General features: G+C 35.2%; 1 protein-coding gene across 2 annotated transcripts in view; it reads right to left on the bottom strand.

The window, feature by feature from the left end:
- Window positions 1–23,345, bottom strand: part of ntrk3b (neurotrophic tyrosine kinase, receptor, type 3b) — a 285,287-nt gene that overhangs the window by 219,098 nt on the left and 42,844 nt on the right. For both annotated transcript variants that reach the window (XM_056461059.1, XM_056461060.1), the window contains exon 3: window positions 18,132–18,203. In XM_056461059.1, the coding sequence (XP_056317034.1) occupies window positions 18,132–18,203 (72 nt within the window). The remainder of the gene's footprint in view (window positions 1–18,131; window positions 18,204–23,345) is intronic.

The following is a 23,345-nucleotide window of genomic DNA, read 5'->3' as shown; positions in this document are numbered from 1 at the left end:
CCCTATCGTCGTGGTCAACTTTGCTCTGCATCCTAAGTCCGCCTACATACGTGGCGAGCTACAGGGTAACTCTGTAAAAGCCGTCCACATGGAGGTAAGTGGTCAGCTGGTAGCGTGTTCAGGAACAGAAGCTGTCATCGGCATGACAGTGTTAATTTCGTAGACGAAATGCAGCCAGACATACCTCTGGCTACATAATTTGTGTTCTCTAGAAATGTAGACAGAACTCAGCACAGATGTGTGTGTGCGTGTGCGTGTGCGTGCGTGTGTGTGTGTGTGTGTGTGTGTGTGTGCGCGCTGTATTTAAAGACCTAGTAATCAGTCTTTAACAATTCTCCAACTGTGTGTTTGCAGTCAGGATCAGGAACGAGTGTAAGTGTGTGTGGTGCATGCCTGGAACTTGTAGTCCATATAATGGCGGATTTGTAGTTTTATGCGGTCTGTGTTTACCAGCGATCTGCAGAGATTGGATCGCTGGTGATTGTGACTTATAACGAAACGGAGTGATTTTAAGAAAGTATCTGGTGCAAACTGTGGCAAGTATTCTTGACATTGATAATAAAATTTTTGACATCAAAATGCTGATTACATTTTAACTAGTAACACTGTTCATTCTTAATATCAACAACTATGTCATCATTTGCACAAATACAATCATTTATATCAAAAATAAAATTGTTGATATCAGAAATTGCATTTCCACTCGTAGCAATGTTAATTCTTGGTATCAACAATTTAGTTTTAAAAGAAAAGGAATGAATGCATTCATCATGTCAAGAATTCATATACTGATAGCATCATTTGAATATTAAGTGAAGATCAAGTTCTATTATGATATTTTGTAAATTTAATACCAAAAGTAAAACTTACATATTTCTCATAGTAATATGCATTGCTAAGAACTAACAAATTTTAAAGGTGAATTTTACATTTATTTATTGATTTGTTTGTTTGTTTTGTTATTTATTTATTTGTTTATTTATTTTTTCATTTATTTGTTTGTTTGTTTTCATATTTATTTTTCTTTTATTATTTGTATTTATTTATTTGTATTTATTGATTTATTTATTTAGTTATTTGTTTGTTTGTTTGTTTTATTATTTATTTATTTATTTTCATTTATTTATTTATATTTATTTGTTTGTTTTGTTATTTTTTTGTATTTATTTATTTGTTTGTTTTTTTATTTATTTATTTGCTTGTTTGTTTATTTGTTTATTTATGTATTTGTTTTTATTTATTTGTATTTATTTACTTGATTGTTTTGTTATTTATTTATTTGTTTATTTATTAGTATTTATTAATTTATTTTTATTTATTTGTTTGTTTTTTGGTTTGTTTTGTTGTTTATTTATTTATTTATTTATTTAGTTAGTTAGTTAGTTAGTTAGTTAGTTAGTTAATTAGTTAGTTAGTTAGTCAGTTAGTTAGTTAGTTAGTTGTTTAATATTGGGGCATCACAGTGGCGCAGTGGGAGTTTGCATGTTCTCACTGTGTTCGCGTGGGTTTCCTCCGGGTGCTCCGGTTTCTCCCACTGTCTAAAGACATGCGCTATAGGTAAATTGAATAAGCTAAATTGGCCATAGTGTGAGTGTGAAGGCAAGAGTGCATGGGTGTTTCCCAGTGTTGGCTTACGGCTGCAAGGGAATCCACTGTGTAAAACATGTGCTGGATAAGTTGGTGGTTCGTTCCGCTGTGGCGACCCCTGATTAATAAAGGGAATGAGCCAAAAAGAAAATGAATGAATGAATGAATGAATGAATAAATGAATTAATGAATGAATGATGTTTTGATATTTATTTATTTATTTATTTATTTTGTTTTGACCTCTCAGATTTCAGATTTAGTCAAATATAATCCTAACAAACCATACATCAATGGAAAACTCAAAAAAATGAACCATTATGACAGGATTTTTGATCCAGGGTCACATAGAACTCTTGATATCAAGAATACTAATAGTTGATTTCAAGAATTGAATTGATGATATAAAGAGTTCACATCCTCAGAACGAATAAAAGTCAAAATGGCTTGCCACAAAAAAAAAAAAACGTATTCTTTTGTTCGTATTCTGTAAATCTTCGAATCAACTATCAGCTGTTGTTGTTGTTGAGAGAGCAGGCTAAAACAAGATGACCCCGAGCATGTGAGTGGACAGGGTGTGAATAGAAGACATCTTCCCACAATCCCCATGAGTTTGAACCGACATTGATGAGCGTGAGCTCACGGCTGTGATAAAACGCTCCGTCCTGGAATGAGTGACAGCGGCTTGGAGAGGCTGTCTTTACCTATGTACACACGGTGTCAGGCTGAGAGCCAGAATCTGTCCGTCAAAATCCAACCTGCTGACTGAGCAAAGCATGTGAGCTGTGCTGGATCAATATGCTCTAATCTTATTTAAAAGACAGGGAAAATCTGGGGGGAAAATTACATTAGTTTAAGCCTGCAGAGACCACAATATGTTTCACTTTGTGTGTCATATATCTGCCATATTTCAATTATAACGGCTCACTATAGATCATCTTTGTCTTCCTTTGACAGATTACAGCATAAGAGTCTGATAAACAACTTGATAATGAAGTATGCTTATGATATAAAATCATGATATATAATATAATATAATATAATATAATATAATATAATATAATATAATATAATATAATATAATATAATATAATATAATATAATATAATATGTGACCCTTTACCACAAAATCATTCTTTTAGTGTATGGGTACTCTATATTTAATGCAAAATCCAAAAATATCCATGATTATTGATTTTTCTGAGATTTCCTACTTGAAATATATCAAAACTCAATTTTTGATTGATAATATGCTTTGCTAAGAGCTTATTTTGAAAAATATTAAAGGCAATTTTTTTATATATATTTAGATTCTTCCAGATATTCTAATAGTTGTATCTCAGCCAAATATTGTCCTATCCAAGCAAACTATATATCGAATGGAAAGCTTGTTTATTACATATACATTTATGGTTTTGTGTTCTAGGTTCAGATTTTTTAAACAGCCTTTATGAATACTGGACACTAAACAAAAAAAATCTGAAACAAAATCTGGCACAACAGAAACATATTTAAACTAGTTTAATGTGCGTGCGTGCGTGCGTGCGTGCGTGCGTGCGTGCGTGTGTCTGTGTGCATGTGTGAGTGCGTGCGTGCGTGTGTGTGTGTGTTTGCGTGTGTAGTTTGTGCTATTTCTATTTGATACTTTTTAATGTTTTTTACTGTTTGTTTAATTTTTACTGAATCGCTTTTGGTTTAAGAAAAGCACATTACAAATAAAATGCATTCTTATTTCTATAATTATCATTAGTAGTATTAATAAATGCATTGTTTATTCATGGGAAACATACAGAAAAAAATACATATTTTAAATGGATAAAAATCTATTCACACCACAAAATATATAGCACACCAGCAAGCCGATTTCTGAATGCCTGAAGAAATACAAAATAAAGACTTTCAAGAAGTGAAGAAGTGGCCTAGTCAAAGTCCTGAGCTGAATCTAATTGAGATGCTGTGTCATGAACTTAAAAAGGCGGTTCAAGCTCTAATGTAGCTTAATTACAAAAATTCTGTAAAGATGAGCGGGCCACAATCTTTCCACAGCACTATAACAGACTCATTGCAGATTATCAAAAACGCTTGATTGCAGTTGTTGCAGATTGCGGTTTACGGGTAAAACATTATTATTATTTTTTTTACACATGGTTATTTGGTGTTGTATTTTGTATTATAATTTTTCAATACTAAAAATCCTTCATTTCAAAATTGCATGATGTGATATTCTAATAGTTGTATCTCAGCCAAATATTGTCCTATCCAAGCAAACTATATATCGAATGGAAAGCTTATTTATTACATATACATTTATGGTTTTGTGTTCTAGGTTCAGATTTTTTAAACAGCTTTTATGAATACTGGACTCTAAACACTAAACAAAAAAAAATCGGAAACAAAATCTGGCACAACAGAAACATATATAAACTAGTTTGTGCGTGTGTGTGTGTGTGTGTGTGTGTGTGTGTGTGTGTGTGTGTGTGTTACCATTGACTAATATTTCAATTTGATTGAAGATCTGAAATATGAAATTGTGACAAACATGCATAAAAACATAAGAAATCAGTAAGGGGGCAAACACATTTTCACACCACTTTATATGACTCCAGTGATGTTACAAAACCACAGAGAATAGCAGAGCTTGCTTCCTAAACCCTATACAAACATGGCGTAAGAAAACACAAGGGTGTAACATTCAACCTTTAACAAAAGCAGCAATTAATTCAAGCAGAATATCAGGTTAGTGGACAGACCCCGTCTGAATTCTTGCTCTGTACCCAACCACAGCTATTAGCTTATCACCCCGCAAAGGCTAAATGCTTTGCGTTCTGCATATCTTATGGGGATGTTTGGAAAAGCTTTCAGAGTCACTAAAATCTAGCTACAGCTAAATCTGCGTGTAGCTTACAGTCTGTCCTCTGACCGCCTGGTGCACATTTTGCATAAAAAAACATTTCAATCAGGTGGTGCAATAGTCGCTGAAAACAGACAGGGTTTACAGCTCTTACAGCTTTCACTCAAGGGGTCCTATTTTACGTTTTACACTAAACTTTTTTGTTATAAAACAATAAAAGATCATGGCTGGGTTTCTCGATAACCATGTACACCACCTGACAAAAGTCTTGTCGTCGATCCCAGTTGTAAAAGCAACAAATAATAACTTCTAGTTGATCATTTGGAAAAGTGGCAGAAGGTAGATTTTTCAAATGAATCATCTGTTGAACTGCATCCCAATCATCACAAATACTGCAGAAAACCTACTGGAACCCGCATGGACCCAAGATTCTCAGAGAAATCAGACAAGTTTGGTGAAGGAAAAATCATGGTTTGGGGTGTTACATACAGTATGGGGGTGTTCGAGAGAGCTGCAGAGTGGATGGCAACATCAACAGCCTGAGGTATCAAGACATTTGTACTGCCTATTACATTACAAACCACAGGAGAGGGCAAAGTTCCTGAAAGCAAAGAAGATCAAGGTGCTCCAGGATTGGTCAGCCCAGTCACCAGACATGAACATTATTGAGTATGTCTGGGGTAAGATGGAGGAGACATAGAAGATGTATCCAAAGAATCTTGAGAACTCTGGGAGTCCTGCAAGAATGCTTTCTTTTGCCATTTTACATGACTTTATTAATAAGTTATTTGTCACACACAATATTAATACTTTTTCCACTGCACCATGACTTTATATTCCAGACTGTACATTATTTCTGGCATGATCATATTTTATTTTGGTAAAATAAGCGTAATCTAGAGGCCTTTGCCTTTTATATGTGCCATATCTGATACCAAATGATCAACTAGAAGTCAAGTTATTATTTATTGTTCCTAAAACCTGGATAGATGACAGGACTTTTGTCAGGTAGTGTATCTTGTATGTTCTGTATGTGCAAAGTGGCGAACGTTTTTCGCAACTTCACATACGTTTCCCAAAAAGGCACATGATCGCTTGAACACTTTCTATGTGATATTTAAAAGTCGCTGCCCATTTTTAAAAGTGCTGAAATATAATCTTATATGGAGTAATATGCCCAATGTTTAACCAAATAACCATCATCTCTTGTAGATTAGCAATCAATATAAAGCTCCTACATGCAGACTGCATGGAGAAAAAAAACAACGTAAAGTTGAAGAACATAAGTTTATCAATTTGAAATGCCCAATGTATAGATGAGTTTCATCATTGACAGAGGTTTAGAGTTTATTCCTATTTCCCTCTTGTCTTTCAAGCATATTTAATTGTATTTAAATTCCAATAGTATTTTTTGTTTAGTTATTTAGATTTGTACATCTGTTTTTGTTAGTTTATTTTGTGCATGTCAAGAAGGTGAATCAAGAAACACAATTAAAAATATAGCTCAAAACTTCAAAATATTCCAAATTGCAAACATTCTGGGGACGCCTAAGACACATAATAGGACCATTTTAACTAATGACACACCCCTAGGTATCCATAAATATAGAACAAATGCCATCATGATAGTTCTTCTTGTATTGAGTCTGGTAAAAATAAATAAAATAAATAAAAACAACATCTTAGATTTGACAAATGCACTGAAACATCACGTATCTATGTGAACTGTAAATAGATGCAATAAGAATAGACCATTTTACCGCCACTGTTGTCTTGATGAACAATACATGCTGCATCTGCCAAATGGAGTCTGACTAGCCTGACTAAAACATTTAGTGACAAAAATAAAAAAACACTTATGTCATTCTCTGGTGAGTGTCTGGATGGACTAAAATGATCCGACAGAAGAAAGAACAAATAGACCTTCATTAAAGCAAAAGGCTTTCGACCTAGTTTTAAGGTCATCATATTTATAGTTGGCGCTTAGTAAAGCAGATATTTAATTTAATAACGCTGCTCTAATTACCATTAATTTGTTTATAGTCTTCTAGTAGTCTTTTATAAATAGATATTTTCTCATGACACGGCAGACAGTTACTTTAATTTGGTTTTATGTCCGCTAACGTATAATGTGCCTTTTTGACTCCTGTGCAAATTCATCAGGATCAAAAATCTGGCAGTGGGATTGAGCTCGGGGTAATCTTTTGATTCCCTTTGCTTTATTGGCAACACACTTCACTGTTTGACTTTAATATGCCAGAATGTAGGTTATATTTTTAGAATATATAGTAAATATAATGACTCAACTTAATTGTTTTATGTTCAGTCCACTTAAATGTGTAAAAATGATCAAGTTAACTTAATCAATTTGTGTTGGGACAACATGAAGTAATTGTGTGGAACCCACTATTTTGTACCATGTACTTTATTTACTTGCTGTTTGCGTTATCGGTGCTTTACCTCATGTGCAATGCATAATAATTAGTTTAGAAAAAGTTATACGAAATATGCATGATTAAAGTGCATGTTTATAGCTAAAGTAAAAAAAAAACCGACGTCAGATCGAGAATAAATCATTTCATATTCGCCTAAAATATGCAGTACAGTTTTCTAAATTCAGTTCATATTTCCACATGAATCAATGTCAACACATACTCATTTTAATAGTATTATAGCATCTAGTTGAATTATCATATTTGCAGTCTTGGTCATAAAAATAACTTTTAGAAACTGTTCTATAATTTATGGTAAAAATATATAAATAAGACATGTGCACATACAGTAGCTACTGACAAATAAAAATAGAGCGTGTTTAAAAAGTCTCTGGATTCACTTGAGTTATTAGTTTGTTTTATTCTGTAAAGATCTGATAATGTTTCATCGTAATTTCAAATAAAAATCTAGTCTTTGTCAGCTTCTTTTTTTCCAGATAATGACAATAGGACTAAATAACAAATTGTTGTAAGTGAAAATCAACGTTAATTATCCAAATCTCGGTTTCTTAATGCTTCTGAATTTATAAAACAGTGATTAAATAAAAAGATTAAATAAATATGTCTGAAATTCTGTCTATTCTAAATTATGCTAAAATTTTGTCATATATATACAAATAATATATGTGCATAAAGCTATTGAAAAGTAAAAATAGAGAGCTCTTGAAAGTCTCTGGATTTACTTGGATTATTAGTAACTTACTTATTAGATTTATTAATAAATGTTAATGTTTGTTTTATTCTGTAAAGATCTGATAACTTTCTTCCTAATTTCAAATAAAAATTGAGTCATTTTGTTCAGAGAATGACAATTGGACATAATAACAAACTTCTTATTATTAATTTTATGAGCAATGCAGTGCAATATGGCTGTATATCGGCACTGGTGGGAGGTGTGCATTGACTTGAGACCGCAGGCCGAGTGCCTTAGAGTCCCACCAGTGATGATTTAAAGCCATATCGCACTGCTACTCATGTGATATTGCGTTTACACAACAGTTCGATGGCATAATCATGTATATAAAAAAGAAAGTCTTAAAAATCCTTTAAACAAGGAATTACTTTCTTACACCATTCATTCACATCTGCAGCTGACCGTCAGAACAGAAGAAACCGTTGCTCATTCACCAACGTCACCAAGCTAGCATTTGAATGATTCTCAAGCGTAATGTTTAAAGTGATGACAAAACAGGTGATTTTGCTCACATTTTGATATTATAAGGCTGAACGGCATTAAATGTCATCAGTCTACAGAGATTTCCCAGTCTTTCTCTATTGCAAACGAGATATCACCAAAATTAACCCTGAAAAATCCAAAGCAAACACAAAGCAAAGCAAAACACAATTACTATGGTATAAATTCAGCACTACAACATACAAAGAGAGAGATCGACTTGGAAAGCCACTTACCAGTTTTATGTTTTGATCAGCTGTAGTTTGAATTTTACGCTAGGTTTTTCTCCCCTAAGAACTTGTTTTGTTCAGTATTACGGGCCGATGGCGGTCAACACGCTGAATCTCAGAAATTATAAATATTTAAAATAGGCGCATCCTTATAAATAAACTGCATAGTTACAATCTAAACAACTACATTCTCGCCTGAAAAGCCTCAAAAGTACTTTATGTTGTCCAACAGCTGCAATATATGTCAGTTTGGGTGGAGAAATACACAAGGGTGAAGAGGCTGTACAAGTGCTGATATTGCTGTCTGGTTCAGAATTGGGAACCAGCCAGAACCCTCATATATATATATATATATATAGCCAGAATTATTAGCCCCCCCTTTGATTTTTTTATAATTCCCAAATGTTTAACATAGCAAGAAAATTTTCACAGTGATAATATTTTTTCTTCTGGAGAAAGTCTTATTTGTTTTATTTTGGCTAGAATAAAAGCAGTTTTAAATTTTTTAAAAACCATTTTAGAATTTCAGAATTATTATTACCCTTTAGGCCATTTTTTCAAAGAACAAATCATTGTTATACGATATCTTGCCTAATTACCCTAACCTGCCTAGTTAACCTAATTAACTTAGTTAACCCTTTGAATGTCACTTTAAACTGTATAGAAGTGTCTTGAAAATATCTAGTCAAATATTATTTACTGTCATCATGGCAAAGATAAAATAAATCAGTTATTAGAAATGAGTTATTAAAACTATTATGTTTAGAAGTGTGTTGAAAAAAATCTTCTCTCCGTTAAACAGAAATTGGGGGAAAAAATAAACAGGGGGGCTAATAATTCAGGAGGGCTAATAATTCTGACTTCAACTGTATTCACTTGTATTTCACTATTAATCTACTGGAAATTCTAATATTGTTTTGTTATTAAAATATATTATTGCAGTATTTCCAGCTGTGTTTGAAAAAATCGATCACTCAGCTTTACAGTAAAGACTTCTTTTGTTTAATTTTTCTGTGCCGATCAAAGTCATGTTAAAATGAACACATACTGTAATATTTGTCCCTAATTGAATGGGATGTCAGAGGAGGGCGTTTGGTGAACAAAGTGACATTTTAGGACATGAGAAATCACGTAGAGGAAAAAGACTTAATGAGCGAGAGCCTTTTTTTTTCGCCCTCCCGAGAGGATATGACCTTTTCTCCTGCCTTACAATGGCTCCTTCAAATTTATTAGGGCCCTGTTGATATGTGGGCTGTGGAGACACAATGTCTGGCCACCCAGACTGCTCTCCGTCATTTAACACACACAGGACGTTTAGGACACATAAAAATCCAAAAGGTCCATTCAAGTTAATGTGTGGCATTAACAAGCTTTTTTTTCTTCTTCTTCTTCAGGGAGCCAGAAAATCCACTGTGATGGATGTTAAGAAAGCATACTATCAGTCTAATATAAAATGCCTGACATGAATTTGAAATAAATTGCTATATTTATTGTCTGTCATAATATCGCCGTTGTTGTGTTAACAGTGTGGAAGCTGAAATTATTAAAAAAACAAACCAAAACACATCCTGAGAGTCCGAAAGCATTCACTGTGTGATGAAGCCTGTTTAATGGAGTTAGAACGACGCAATAATTCAAGTTATAAAAGCATACTTTGTTTAATATTTAGATGTAGTTCAGTGATATCACACAAGCAAGCAAGAGTGCCGTTTTCTTGAATATCACTGCGTGAGCTCAATTTTGATATTGATTTTACACAGTCGTTCAACAAAGAACAAGTTAATACCAAATGAGTTACAAATTAGACACCATATTGTGTGGGGTTTTTTTTTGTATTGTGTCAATGAAATTGGTTCCAAACCAAGCCGAAGGAAAACATTTGTGTTTTGCTCCTGAATGATTTGAATCTTCCAAGTGATTCGTTCATAAATACAGTCATATGCTTCATTCTGAATGAATCCATTGTTTTGAATGAATCAATTGAACGGATGATTTGACAAATCGATGTATAAGACATGAGTTGCATCCCAAAAACCATGCTACACACTATGCAGTTATACACTATGCACTTATACAGTCAACTGTGTATACCAAAAAAAAATTATTTTGCTGCTTGTTCAAACTACTTACATAAAATGAGCTTAAACAACACAATTCTGCAGATTTTTTGTAAGGACAACTTAATTGTTTTATGTTCTCTTAAGTCTGTTAACTTAATTGATTTGTGTTGGGATAACCTCAGTGAATTGTGCATAACTCTGCATTTCTTCCAGTGTAGTGTATGAGTTTGGTGTCATTCATTTTGGTGGATATTAAGAAGGAATGCTATCAGTCTGATATAAAATGCGTGACATGAATTTGAATTAAATTGCTATATTTATTATCTGCATGTTCTTGTGTTAACAGTGTGGAAGCTGAAATTATCGAGCACATCGCTCAAAAAACAAACCAAAATGTATTCCAAGAGTCCGAAAGCATTCACTGTGCGATGAAGCCTGTTTAATGGAGTTAGAACGACACAATAATTCAAGTTATAAAAGCATATTTTGTTTTATATTTAGATGTAGTTCAGTGATATCACACAAGCAAGCAAGAGTGCCGTTTTCTTGAATATCACTGCGTGAGCTCAATTTTGATATTGATTTTACACAGTCGTTCAACAAAGAACAAGTTAATACCGAATGAGTTACAAATTAGATCTCATATTGTTTGTCTTTTTCTGTTGTGTCAATGAAATTGGTTCCAAACCAAGCTGGAGGAAAACATTTATGTGTCAATAGCAACACTCAGTGTTTTGCTTTTGAATGAATCTGATTTTGAATTAATCATTGAGTGATTCATTCATAAGTATTCATTTGCTTCATTCTAAATTAATCAACTGTTTTGAATGAATCATTTGAATGATGGTTTGACAAATCGATGGATAAGTCATGAGATGCATCCCAAATGATTCACTAAACACTTTGCACTTATGCACTATGCATTTATACAGTCACTTATGTACACACTAAAAGCTTATTTTGCTGCTTATTCAAACTACTTATGTAAAATAAGATTAAACGACACAATTCTTAAAATTTTTTAAAGACAATTTAATTGTTTTATGTTTAATCCACTTAGGTTTGTTAACTTAATTGATTTGTGTTGGAACAACCTTCAATCCTTAATGAATTGTGTGGAACCCTGCATTTTTTACAGTGTAGTGTACAAGTTTATTGTTGTCCCAAATCAAACGCTAAAGTTTTTGTAGCTAACCGAATTTTAAACCGTTTTCCAGTCAATGTTTAACGGTTGCCAAATTAGTAAAATAAATTAACAAATAGTACTTGCCATGAGTGGCGGCATAATCACGTATGTAAGTGAATTTTGCAATGCAGGCTCGTTGTGGATATGTACCTCCATCTACATTTCTGGAGACCACAAAATATGTACTTGGAGATATGTCTGGTTGCATTTCACCTGTAAAAACTAATGGTAAGTGACGGTATGATGCCGCAGACAGCTTATGTTCTTTTTCACGCTACCAGCTGACCGCTTAACTCCATATGGATGGCTTTTCCAGTGTTACTAGTAGCTTGGTGTGAAGGCCGGCCAGACATGGGACGTGGAGCAGAGTGGACCGCAACAACAGGGTTCGAGTCCGGCGAAAAACAGTTCCAGAAAGCACGTAAAACAAAAGCAAAAACATAAATGACTGGCCAAAAATGTGGTAAAATCTGAAACCGTGGTAAAATCACGTGGCTGCTATGGCTTTTCTTTTTCTAGATTGCTTTTGAAAAACTATCGGTTGGGTTTAGGGAAGGGAGTGGGTGGGGGGGGGGGGGGGGGGGGGTAAGTCAGTTGACAGCAAGCTTTTTGGCTGAAGTGTGTGTCGTTGCACCCTCTGGTGGATTTTTCACGAGAAGAGGACGTGCAAGAGAGATTTGAGATCATTAAAAAGTGTACACAGTGGCCACTGGTGGATATGCAAAAACTAAAACTGCAAGCAGATGTACCTCCAAGTGCATATTTTGTGCTTTCCAGAAATGTAGATGGGGGTATGTATCCACAATGAACCTATGTTGGAATTTTTTTTGCACGATACAAAATCAATAATCAAACCTCAGCATTCGATGGCTTCTCTCCTTTCCCTACATGAGCAAAGCTACAACAGTAGAGTGCTTGAAGTGTTGCTATTTGGGATGCACCTACAGTATGGACTTGCTAATATTTATACTTAATTAAATATATACAAAATATATTATTAATAATATGTAATAAGTAAACTTATTCAAGTATATAAGTTAATAACGGGATAATTCACCCAAAAATGATAGTTCTATTATCATTTACTCACCCTTTCATTCTTCTGATGAACACGAAAGAAGATATTTTGAAGAATGCTGGATGATGAGACCCATTGACCTCCACAGTGTTTTTTTCCCCTACTTTGGAAGTCGATGGATGCCAGCAACCAGCATTCTTCAAAATATCTTCTTTTGTGTTCAACAGAAGAAAGAAAGTCATCAATCTTTTAAAACCACACTAGGGAGTTTAAATGAGTAATTTTCATTTATTGTGTAAACTATACCTTTAAGAACAACTCTGAGTCAAAGAGGTCTAACAGAAAGATATCAGTTACATTCTTCTCAGTATTTGTACTGTACTCTCTTCATTTAATCATGTTTTGTCTTTGCTGCCGGTTTTATTTCCACAATTTATTTCCGTCGGCCGTTACAATGTCAAAAGTGGCCACTTTAATCCTCTAAGAGCTGCAATTAAATAAGACATAAGCAGTCATTGTCTTTGTTACTGAAGTTCCTGACCGTATTTTTTAATGACCCCACAATTAGCATGTCCATCTGCTCTGTTTGTGATTGAAATGAACATGGGATCTTTTACTTTTTTAGCCCGTTCACCGAGTGCTTAGCCAGTTGGCTTGCCTGTAATTGAGACCATTATCACATACTCTCGAAAATCCGTACACTGTTCTGGTTTGTGAGACGATGGCGGAAACCGAAGGTCACTGGTAGATATTTTGTTTACGGGCATGAACTTTATAAAAAAAATAAATTAGTAAGGAGAAAATCATGATGGTTTCTGCTAGCCATGGTAAAAAGCATCACCATCCATTAGTTGTGCAAAGGTTAAAAGAAATGGTACGGTAGCTCACATGAAAAGTAAACACTATGGTCTCCAAAGTTGTTTACCCTCTAACTGACACACATTTATCAGAAGTAAAAAATGATCAGCAGGAAATGCTTTTGGTCAAAAAAAGGGAAATAAAATAAATACATTTTCTAAATGCTTCCACACTACTCAAGTGTATACTACATTTAAAACTGAATTTACATTATAATTATTCTATTTAGTCAGTATTAGGTGTAAATAGTTACAAAGTAACTAGTTACTGTAATTAGATTACTTTTCCATTGAAAAAAAGTAAAGTAAGGGATAGCTTTTTATTATTAGGTCATTTAATGATACAGTTACTTAAAGGGCACCTATAATAAAAAATCATCTTTTGTAAGCTGTTTGGACCAAACTGTGTGTAGGTATAGCGTGTCCACTGTCATTTTGAAGTGATAGAAACACAATACAACTTTTTTTTTAATTTCCTGAGATTAAAATAGGGCATAAATCCCAGGGATTTTGAGGCACACCGCAACGTGACGTAGGAGTGCGGATTTTTTATTTATTTATTTTTTACCCCACCCACAGAATTGATTGACAATTGGTACCATGTCTCCATAATAATGTATACACCAGAGCTGTAATTTGGGCCTTAAAAGTTAGGCCGAAAGAATTCAACCCGAGCCCGATACATTTTGATTCACAGCTTTTTTTTTTTTTTTTTAAAAAGCCTGAGTCCGTTTACAGCCCGACGTTATTCAATTGTGCACATGCACACAGCTCTTTTGCCTTTTTTCAAGACTGAGTCATGTGTTTTAACATAATTTATTCATTACAAATAAAGGCTATAGGCCACTTAGAAGTTGGAACAAAGGAATAAAATAAGTCCTCTGTGTAACATAACATCTCAGCACTGAATAGGCCTAGGTACACTTAGCCTTTAAATTTGCCAACACACCAATAAAAATAATTCTTTCTTAACAAATTAAATTAAAATGAATTCCAAATGATGGCGGATATTTGGCAATAATGAAATTAAGACAAATTGTTTTAGGCTTAAATAAACTCCACTACAAATACATACAAAATAAACTTACTTGGTATTTGTGACCAGTGACCTTATTTCAGCATCATCTGTATCTGTCTCTATCACTGACTGCTGTTTATCTGACGGAACGCATGAGAAGCAGACACACACGTCAGAGTGGTGGGCGGGGAGAAGCAGCTCATTTGAATTTAAAGCCACAGGCTACAAAAACAGCTAGCATACTCAGACACCAAAATGGGCACATTCTGGAGGCAATAATAAATTATCTGATGGGTGTTTTGAGCTGAAACTTTACAGACACATTCTGGAGTCACCAAATATTTATCTTACATCTTGTAAAAGAGGTAAAATAGGTGCCTTTTAAAATATAGTTGCCTTAAACACTGTACAAAAATTACAAAAATTCACTCTATATAAATGAACTAAATTATATTTTATAATTATATTAAGAAATTAGTTCATGAGTATTTGATATTCACATATCCACATATCCATTCTTATTGATCTTATTAGTTTCCATAATTTCATAAAAATGTTATAGCGTCATCTTCCATCTTTCAATTATGAAATCTTTATCTTCTGCATCGCAAAATCTGAATCAGCCTCATTCTAATCAACAACTGATTAATAAAACCAAGTCTTCACACAGCATTTCCCTTTTTTAATTGTTGCTTTATTGTCTATTTATAGGTTTTGCTAGCTCCATTGATCCTGTTCCTGTATCAACATACTGCTTCTGTCACCGACAATTTCATGGTAAATAAGTTGACTGCTTAGGAATATCATTTTCAGGACATTGATTCGGGAAAACAATGCATAAAATCAAAACAATTTCTAATTGAAAAGGCTTAGTTCACCTTGCAATAGAAAATGAGTAAGATTTTATTTTGATGGTCCCCATGGCACATTTTGTTGACAAAGTTATTAGTAGACTGTCTGCTTAATATCTGCTGATGCTGCTCCTTCAACAGACATTTAACTGACTATAAGAAACTTTGCAAGTATATGTCAACTTACAGTCTATTTATAATCTAATGAGAACTAGTTGGAATGTAGATGCAATGTAACTTAAATTCAACAAAATGCATTAAAGGGGCCATCAAAATAAAGTGATACCAAAGAATACTGTTTATTTATTTAACCTCAGGCCATCCGAGGTGTAGATTACTTTTTTTTAGCTTAAAGATTTAGATTTTTAGCTAAAATGGTCCAGTTATGATGCACTGAGTCTGTATTAGAAGTAAAAATGCAGTAAATAATGTTTAGTCCAATATTAGCTCAATGAATTGTCAAAAGTCAAAGCAATTAAATAGATGAATCATTAGAAATGAACATTCGGCATCAATTACTCACCCTTCACTGGTTCAAAACCTATTTGAATTTCTTCATGTTGAACACAAAAGAAGATAGTTTGAAAAATGCTGGTAGCCGGTATCCTGATGGTGCCCTACCCATCAGATAATGCTACCAACACAGTATTTGAATGGTTCTGAGGTTGGGGTTAGGGATTAGGTAGGTTAGGGCGATATTACAGCTTCATATTACACTACTCCACATGAACATTTACACTGGTAGCAAAATCTGATGAGTAGCCTATTGCTTCATCAAAATGTGCACCTAAATTTCTATTTGGAGGTGGGATAATCTGACAAGGTAGGACAAATCGACAGAACTCTCTCACCCATTGACTTCCACAGTATTTTCTTTTCTTACTATGATATCAGCGAGTACCAACATACTGTTCAAAATATCTTCTTATTGTTAAGTACATAAAGGTTTATTTATTTAGCACCTTTCTTTCACAGACAACAGAGTGCTTTACGCTAAACAATGAAATAATTGACAGGAAATAATTGTTCGACAGAAGAATGAAACTCATAAAGGTTTAAAATCACATGAGGAACAACAAAATTATCATTTTGCCTGTATATGTTTCTTGGCTCTCAAACTGCTGCAAATCATTGACTTTTCATTGACTTTTTAAGTTTATTTATTCATAAAGCACATTTAAAAACAGCCTCAAGACTAACCAAAGTGCTGTACATAAGGCAGAGTAAGATAAAGAGACAATTATAAAAACATAGAGGTAAAACCAAGAGAAACAACACAACAAATTTAAAAATAAAGCAATCGAAAAACTATTATAATATTAATATTAAAAAATCAGACTGAGCAGGTAAGTAAAAGCGATTGAAAAATAGATAGTTATGGTGCCATTCTACCCTCAAGGGGCAAATTGTTCCAGAACCATAGATGGACAAAGTTTCACCTAAAAAACATCTACCAAAAAAAAGTGTCATTTGGCAGGTTAAGTACAAGTAAATTAAGAGCAAATTTACATTTTAGCATCAACAACCCAGCAAACAAGGTTGAGTTTGATAGACATCTAAACGTGGACAGCTTGACTAAATCAAGGCTAAACTTGGGCTGTCAGTGAAAATCTAATAGACATCTAAAAATAGCCCAAAACTAGACTAGTCGTCAAATAGACAGACTTTATATATGTGGTCATTCATTTCTGTTTATTTGATGACTAGTTTTGGCCTCTTAGAATTGTTTTAACCAAAATGATTATGTTTAGACATCTATTAGACATCTATTAGACATCTTTTTTTTAAATGCTTGTTGGGTATCCCTTTAATTTTGATTAATCTTTTAAATCACCCACAAAACCAGCTATACTATTTACAACTATTGCTGTATGAGCGGCAAAATACACTAAACAGATCTCACCCAACACTGTTTACAAGTGCGTGGAAGCTAAGACTGACCAAAGTGCTGTACATAAGGCAGAGTAAGATACATTTGTAAAACAAAGAGGTAAAACCAAGAGAAACAACAGAATAAATTTCAAAATAAAGCAATCGGAAAACTACTATAATATTATATCAATAATACATTAAGTCAGACCGAGCAGGTCCGTTTTTAAAAGCGATTTAAAAATAGATAGTGATGTGCCATTCTAATCTCAAGGGGCAAATTGTTCCACAACTGCGGAGGAACAAAGTTTCACCTAAAAATCTCCTACCAAGTAGCATTTGGCAGGTTAAGTACAAGTAAATTAAGAGCAAATTTACATTTTGCCGTCAACTACCCAGCAAACAATGTTGTGTTTAACAGATATCTAATACACATCTAAACGTGGACAGCTTGACTAAATCAAGGCTAAACTTGGGCTGTCAATGAAAATCTAATAGACATCTAAGAATAGCCCAAAACTAGACTAGATGCCAAATAGACAGATTAGACTTTATACTTCGTGTGTAGTCAGTCATTTCTGTTTATTTGATGACTAGTCTAGTTTTGGCCTATTCTTAGATGTCTATTAGATTTTCACGGCCCAAATTCAGCCCTGTTTTAGCCAAGACGACTATGTTTAGATATCTATTAGACATCTATTAGACATAATTTAAAAACAAAAAAGGCTTGCTGGGTATCCTTTTAATCTCAGTTAATCTTTTAAATCACCCACAACACCAGCTATACTATTTACAACTATTGCAGTATGAGCGGCAATATGCACTAAACATATCTCACCCAACACTGTTTACAAGTGCGTGGAAGCTAAGAGAATGATTCATTCATTTAAAGGATTTATTCAGTAAGTCCTTCATCACACTCGTAGAAGATGTTTACTCACATGTAGCGAAGGTGAGGGTTCCGTGTGAATGCACGTGGCTGGATCTGCCGTAGATTGCAGTTAATTATTGTCCTGGTGAAGAAAAAAAGAGAGAAAATGACCATTATATGAATATGCACGTTCAGAAATGTGTGAATGATAGGGCACAAATGACCCCCATCAATCGGTGCGAATGAATTTCCCCACTAGCGTTTCTTTCAGCCACAGTTCCTCCAGTAATTTTGACCGAGGACCCTGTTGTTGGTCATTTGCACCTGGCATTGCGAGTCAATCATTCAAACCCGAGAAAGCCAACAGTTCATTAGAGCCTTGCTGCTTGATATACACCGTTTATGATGATAAACTGCAGAAGCAATCTCGGTTCACCATCTTTCCCGTCTCTTCAGAGAGTGTCATTAGAATAATGGTATCATCAGGGTCCCCAATTTCACAGCACTGAGCCGCAGCGGCAGCTGGAATGAATTGTGCATCCTAAAGACTTTGCGCACAGTCTCGGTGGCATTAATTGGTAATGACTGCATCCTTTTCATTACAGGAGTTTAATGCAAAAAGTGATTACACTCACAACACCCTTATCCGGTGAACAGTAATCAGTACAGAATTAGTTCTATTATGATGATGGCTTTATAGTCAACTCTTTTCTCAGTTATGAGAAAGATGTTGGTGGGATGTCGGCCATGTTTACACATTTTTCCCTCTTAACCATTCAGTGCTTAAAAGTGTCAATTGCATAAAAACGTGTAAAAAAAACTGTTGAGTGGATGAATGGATGAAAGGTCTCTGAACACATGAATGGATAACCTAAGATAGATGGATGAATGGATGGATGGATAAGCTAAGATGGACGGATGCATGAGGGATGAACAAATAGATGGAAAGACAGTTGGATGGATGGATGGATGGATGGATGGATGGATGGATGAATGTAGTCTCTGAACAGATGTATAGATAAACTAAGATGAATGGAGGGATGAATGGACGGATAGGTCATGGACAAATAGTTGGAAAGATGGATAGATGGATGGATGGATGGATGGATGGATAATGGATGAACAAATGGATGGATGGATGGATGGATGGATGGATGGATGGATGGATGGATGGATGGAAAGACTCTGAATACATGTATGGATAAACTAAGAGGGATAGATGGATGAAAAGTCTCTGAATGGATGGATGGATAAACTAAGATGAATGGATGGATGGAAGGATAGATGGATGGACAAGGAATGAAAAAAGATGGAAAGACAGTTGGATGAATGCATAGACTAAGATGGCTGGCTGGCTGGATGGATGGAAGTATGGATATATGATATGAACAAACAGTTGGAAAGACAGTTGGAAGATGGATGGATGGATGGATGGATGGATGGATGGATGGATAAAAGGCCTCTGAACACATAAATGGATAAACTAAGGTGCATGGATGGATAAATATGGTATGAACAAACAGTTGCAAAGACAGTTGGATGGATGGATGAATGGATGGATGGATGCCATTAATTGGTATGACTGCATCCTTGTCATTACAGGTGTTTAATGCAAAAAGTGATTACACTCACAACACCCTTATCCGGTGAACAGTAATCAGTACAGAATTAGTTCTATTATGATGATGGCTTTATAGTCAACTCTTTTCAAAGATGTTGGTGGGATGTCGGCCATGTTTACACCATTTTTCCTCTTAACCATTCAGTGCTTAAAAGCATAAAGACAAATGCAGGGGGGCTTATTATGTGATGGTCCTTCACACTGCATGTGTGAACTTGTGGGGGAGGGATTACAAGTGTAGGCAGATATTTGATTCTGGCACTGCAGCAGTGGTGCTTCTCTATAAGCTGCTGAACTACCTACGAGCAGGTTGGGGGTCCCTACCACATGTTTGAGCTAGAAAAAAAATTGGCTGAAATATATATATATATATATATATATTTTTTTTTTTTTTTTTTTTTTTTTACTTTAATAAATGGACAGATAGATGGAAGAAAATACCAGGGATGCATGGACAAATAAATAGAAAGACGGATGGAGACATGGATGAAAGGCCCTCGAACAGATGGTTGGATGGATAATAGATGAATAAATAGATGGAAAGACAATTGGGTGGATGGATGGATGGATGGATGAACGAATGGATAGATGGATGGATGGATGAACGAATGGATAGATGGATGGATGGATAAATAGTCTCTGAACAGAAGTCTGTGAATAGAATGATGGATAAAACTACAACGAATGTATGGATGAACAGATGTATAAAATTCTGCGGTGAATAGATAAATTCTATGATGGCTGGATGAAATAATAGATAGACAAAAACTGTACAGCAAATCACCACTGTGCAGCAAACAAACTATCAGCTTACTCATCATAACCCCGCAGGTGAACTGAGAGATGTTATGACTCAACTGAACCATGCTAAACCTCCACACACTAGTCTGGCTTTCATCTGTTTGCTTACGTAATGTTACTATCTGAAATGGTTATGCTTAAAAAAATGTGAAGTGCCGAGATCAACACAGCTGACGACCTTTAGTGGAACCTCAGAGAGTGATTTAAAGACCTGGAGGTCAGATCTGCTCCTCAGCATGAGAGAAACCAGGAGAGCCCACCATCAGCAGAAGACAGAGCAGTGTTAATGAGGAAAATGCAAATGGGAAGATCGGGACAGTCCACTCTGGATCAAGGGGAGTGAAAGGGGAAGTCAGTCTTCAGGGATCAATGGGGAAAAAGATGGAAGAGCTTGACAGAGATGAAGGAAAGGAGTAATGAAAGTCTGTAGGAGGTCTGGATCTCCAGCAGATGGTCTAATCATTTTCCTCCATATAATCCTTTTCATCTTTTATATACATCAACGATATATAGAGAGATAGGTAGAGAGCCCAAACTAATAAATTCAATTGCTGTTTAATTGCACTCAAGGCATTTTCTTTTCATTAAAGTCTAAATCTAATTATAAAAACATGTTTTAACTTCACTTAACCATGCAGTGGCTTTTATGTCCTGTTTTTCATGACAGAGTTAAACACGTTAAAATAATTAAACAGGTCAAGTAAAATACAATGAATATATAGACTTACAATTAAAGTTGTAATTATTAGCCCTCCTGTGAATCTATTTTTCTTTTTCAGATATTTATCAAATGATGTTTAACAGAGCAAGGAATTTTTCAGAGAATTTCTGTTATGAACACTCTCTGAATTTTGTATGGTAATGAATATGTACAGTGCACATGGAAAGTATGGATAGCACTTCACTTTTTCCACATTTTTTATGTCACAGCCTTAATCCAAAATGGATTAAATTCTTTTATTTCCTCAGAATTCTACACACAATACCCCATAATGACAATGTGAAAAAATTTTTTTTTTCTAGCCAAAATTTTTCTTTTTAAATTGTTGTAAATTTATTAAAAGTAAAAAACCTGAAAAATCACATGTACATAAGCCTTTGCTGTGAAGCTCTAAATTGAGCTCAGGTACATTCTGCTTCCACTGATCATTCTTGAGATGTTTCAGCAGCTTAATTGGAGTTCACCTGTGGTAAATGTAGCTGATTGAACATGATTTGAAAAGGCATACACCTGTCTATATAAGGTCCCAGGGTTGATATTGCATGTCAAAGCACAAACCAAGCATGAAGGCAAAGGAATTGTCGGTAGACCTCTGAGACAGGATTGTCTTGAGGTACAAGGCTGGGGAAAGTTACAGAAGCAATTCTCCAGCTTTGAAAGTTCCAATGAGCACAGTGGCCTCTATCATCCGTAAGTGGAAGATGTTTGTAACCACCAGGACTCTTCCTAGATCTGCCGGCCATCTAAGCTGAGCGATCGAGAGAGAAGGCCCTTAATCATGGAGGTGATCAATAACCTGATGGTCCCTCTGTCTGAGTTCCAGCGTTCTTCTGTGGAGAGAGGAGAACCTTACAGAAGGACAACCATCTGTGCAGAAATCCACCAATCAGGCCTGTATGGTAGAGTGGCCGGACGGAAGCCACTCCCCACCTTGAATTTGCCAAAAGGCATCTGAAGGACTCTCAGACCATAAGATAAGACCTGGTCTGATGAGACTAAAATTGAACTCTTTAGAGTGAATGCCAGGCATTACGTTTGGAGAAAACCAGGCACCGCTCATCACCAGGCTAATACTATCCCTACAGTGAAGCGTGGTGGTGGCAGCATCATGCTGTGGGGTTGTTTATAAGCAGCAGGAACCAGAAGACTAGTCAGGATTGAGGGAAAGATTACTCCAGCAATGTACAGAGACATCCTGAACGAAAACCTGCTTCAGAGGGCTCTTGACCTCAGACTGGGGCGAAGGTTCTTCTTCCAGCAGGGCAATGACCCAAAGCACAGCGCCAAAACATCAATGGAGTGGCTTCACAACAACTCAGTGAATGTCCTTGAGTGGCCCCACTAGAGCCCAGACCTAAATCCTATTAAACATCTCTGGAGAGATCTGAAAATGACTGTACACGTCCCTTCCCATCCAACCTGACAGAGCTTGAGAGGTACTGCAAAGAGAAATGGGCAAAAATTCTTTTTGATGCTTGTGGCATCATATTCAACAAGATTTGAGGCTGTAATTGCTGCCAAAGGTGCATCAACAAAGTATTGAGCAAAGGCTGTGAATACTGATGTACATGTGATTTTTCAGGTTTTTTATTTTTAATAAAATAGCAACAATTTCAAAAAACTTTTTTTACATTGTCATTATGGGGTATTGTGTATAGTATTTTGAGGAAATAAATGAATTTAATCCATTTTGGAATAAGGCTGTAACATAAAACAATGTGGAAAAAGTGAAACGCGAAGAATACTTTCCGGATGCACTGTATATAGCAGTGTTGATGTATATGGTCTTAGCGGAATAGATCTGCTACGCAGCTGCTGCTTTGATTACTATGGCAAAGCAAGTACCAAGACCTGCTACTTTAGGGCTATTCAGTTGGCGGCCCTGGAGGTAATTGGAGGCAATTTGTTCCAGCCCTCCAAATAGTGTGACCAAGACATCAAAAATAAATTTATATCAGTCGAAAAACGGCTGCTATATTTATGAAGTGACTTGCATCTGTTCAATACAGCACAAGCTGCAGTTGAAGGCTGCACAGAAAGTGAGTCACCTGACATTAAGCGAGTGGCGCGAGCAGGCGAAAACATTTGGATATGTTTGTAGAAAAGGCCTTTTGTACAATGCACTGATATCGTTAATAGGG

This window comes from Danio aesculapii, chromosome 7 (assembly GCF_903798145.1).
Source record: "Danio aesculapii chromosome 7, fDanAes4.1, whole genome shotgun sequence".
NCBI lineage: Eukaryota > Metazoa > Chordata > Actinopteri > Cypriniformes > Danionidae > Danio > Danio aesculapii.
Note: the sequence above shows the minus strand (reverse complement) of the source record. Positions and strands in the feature narration are given on the sequence as shown.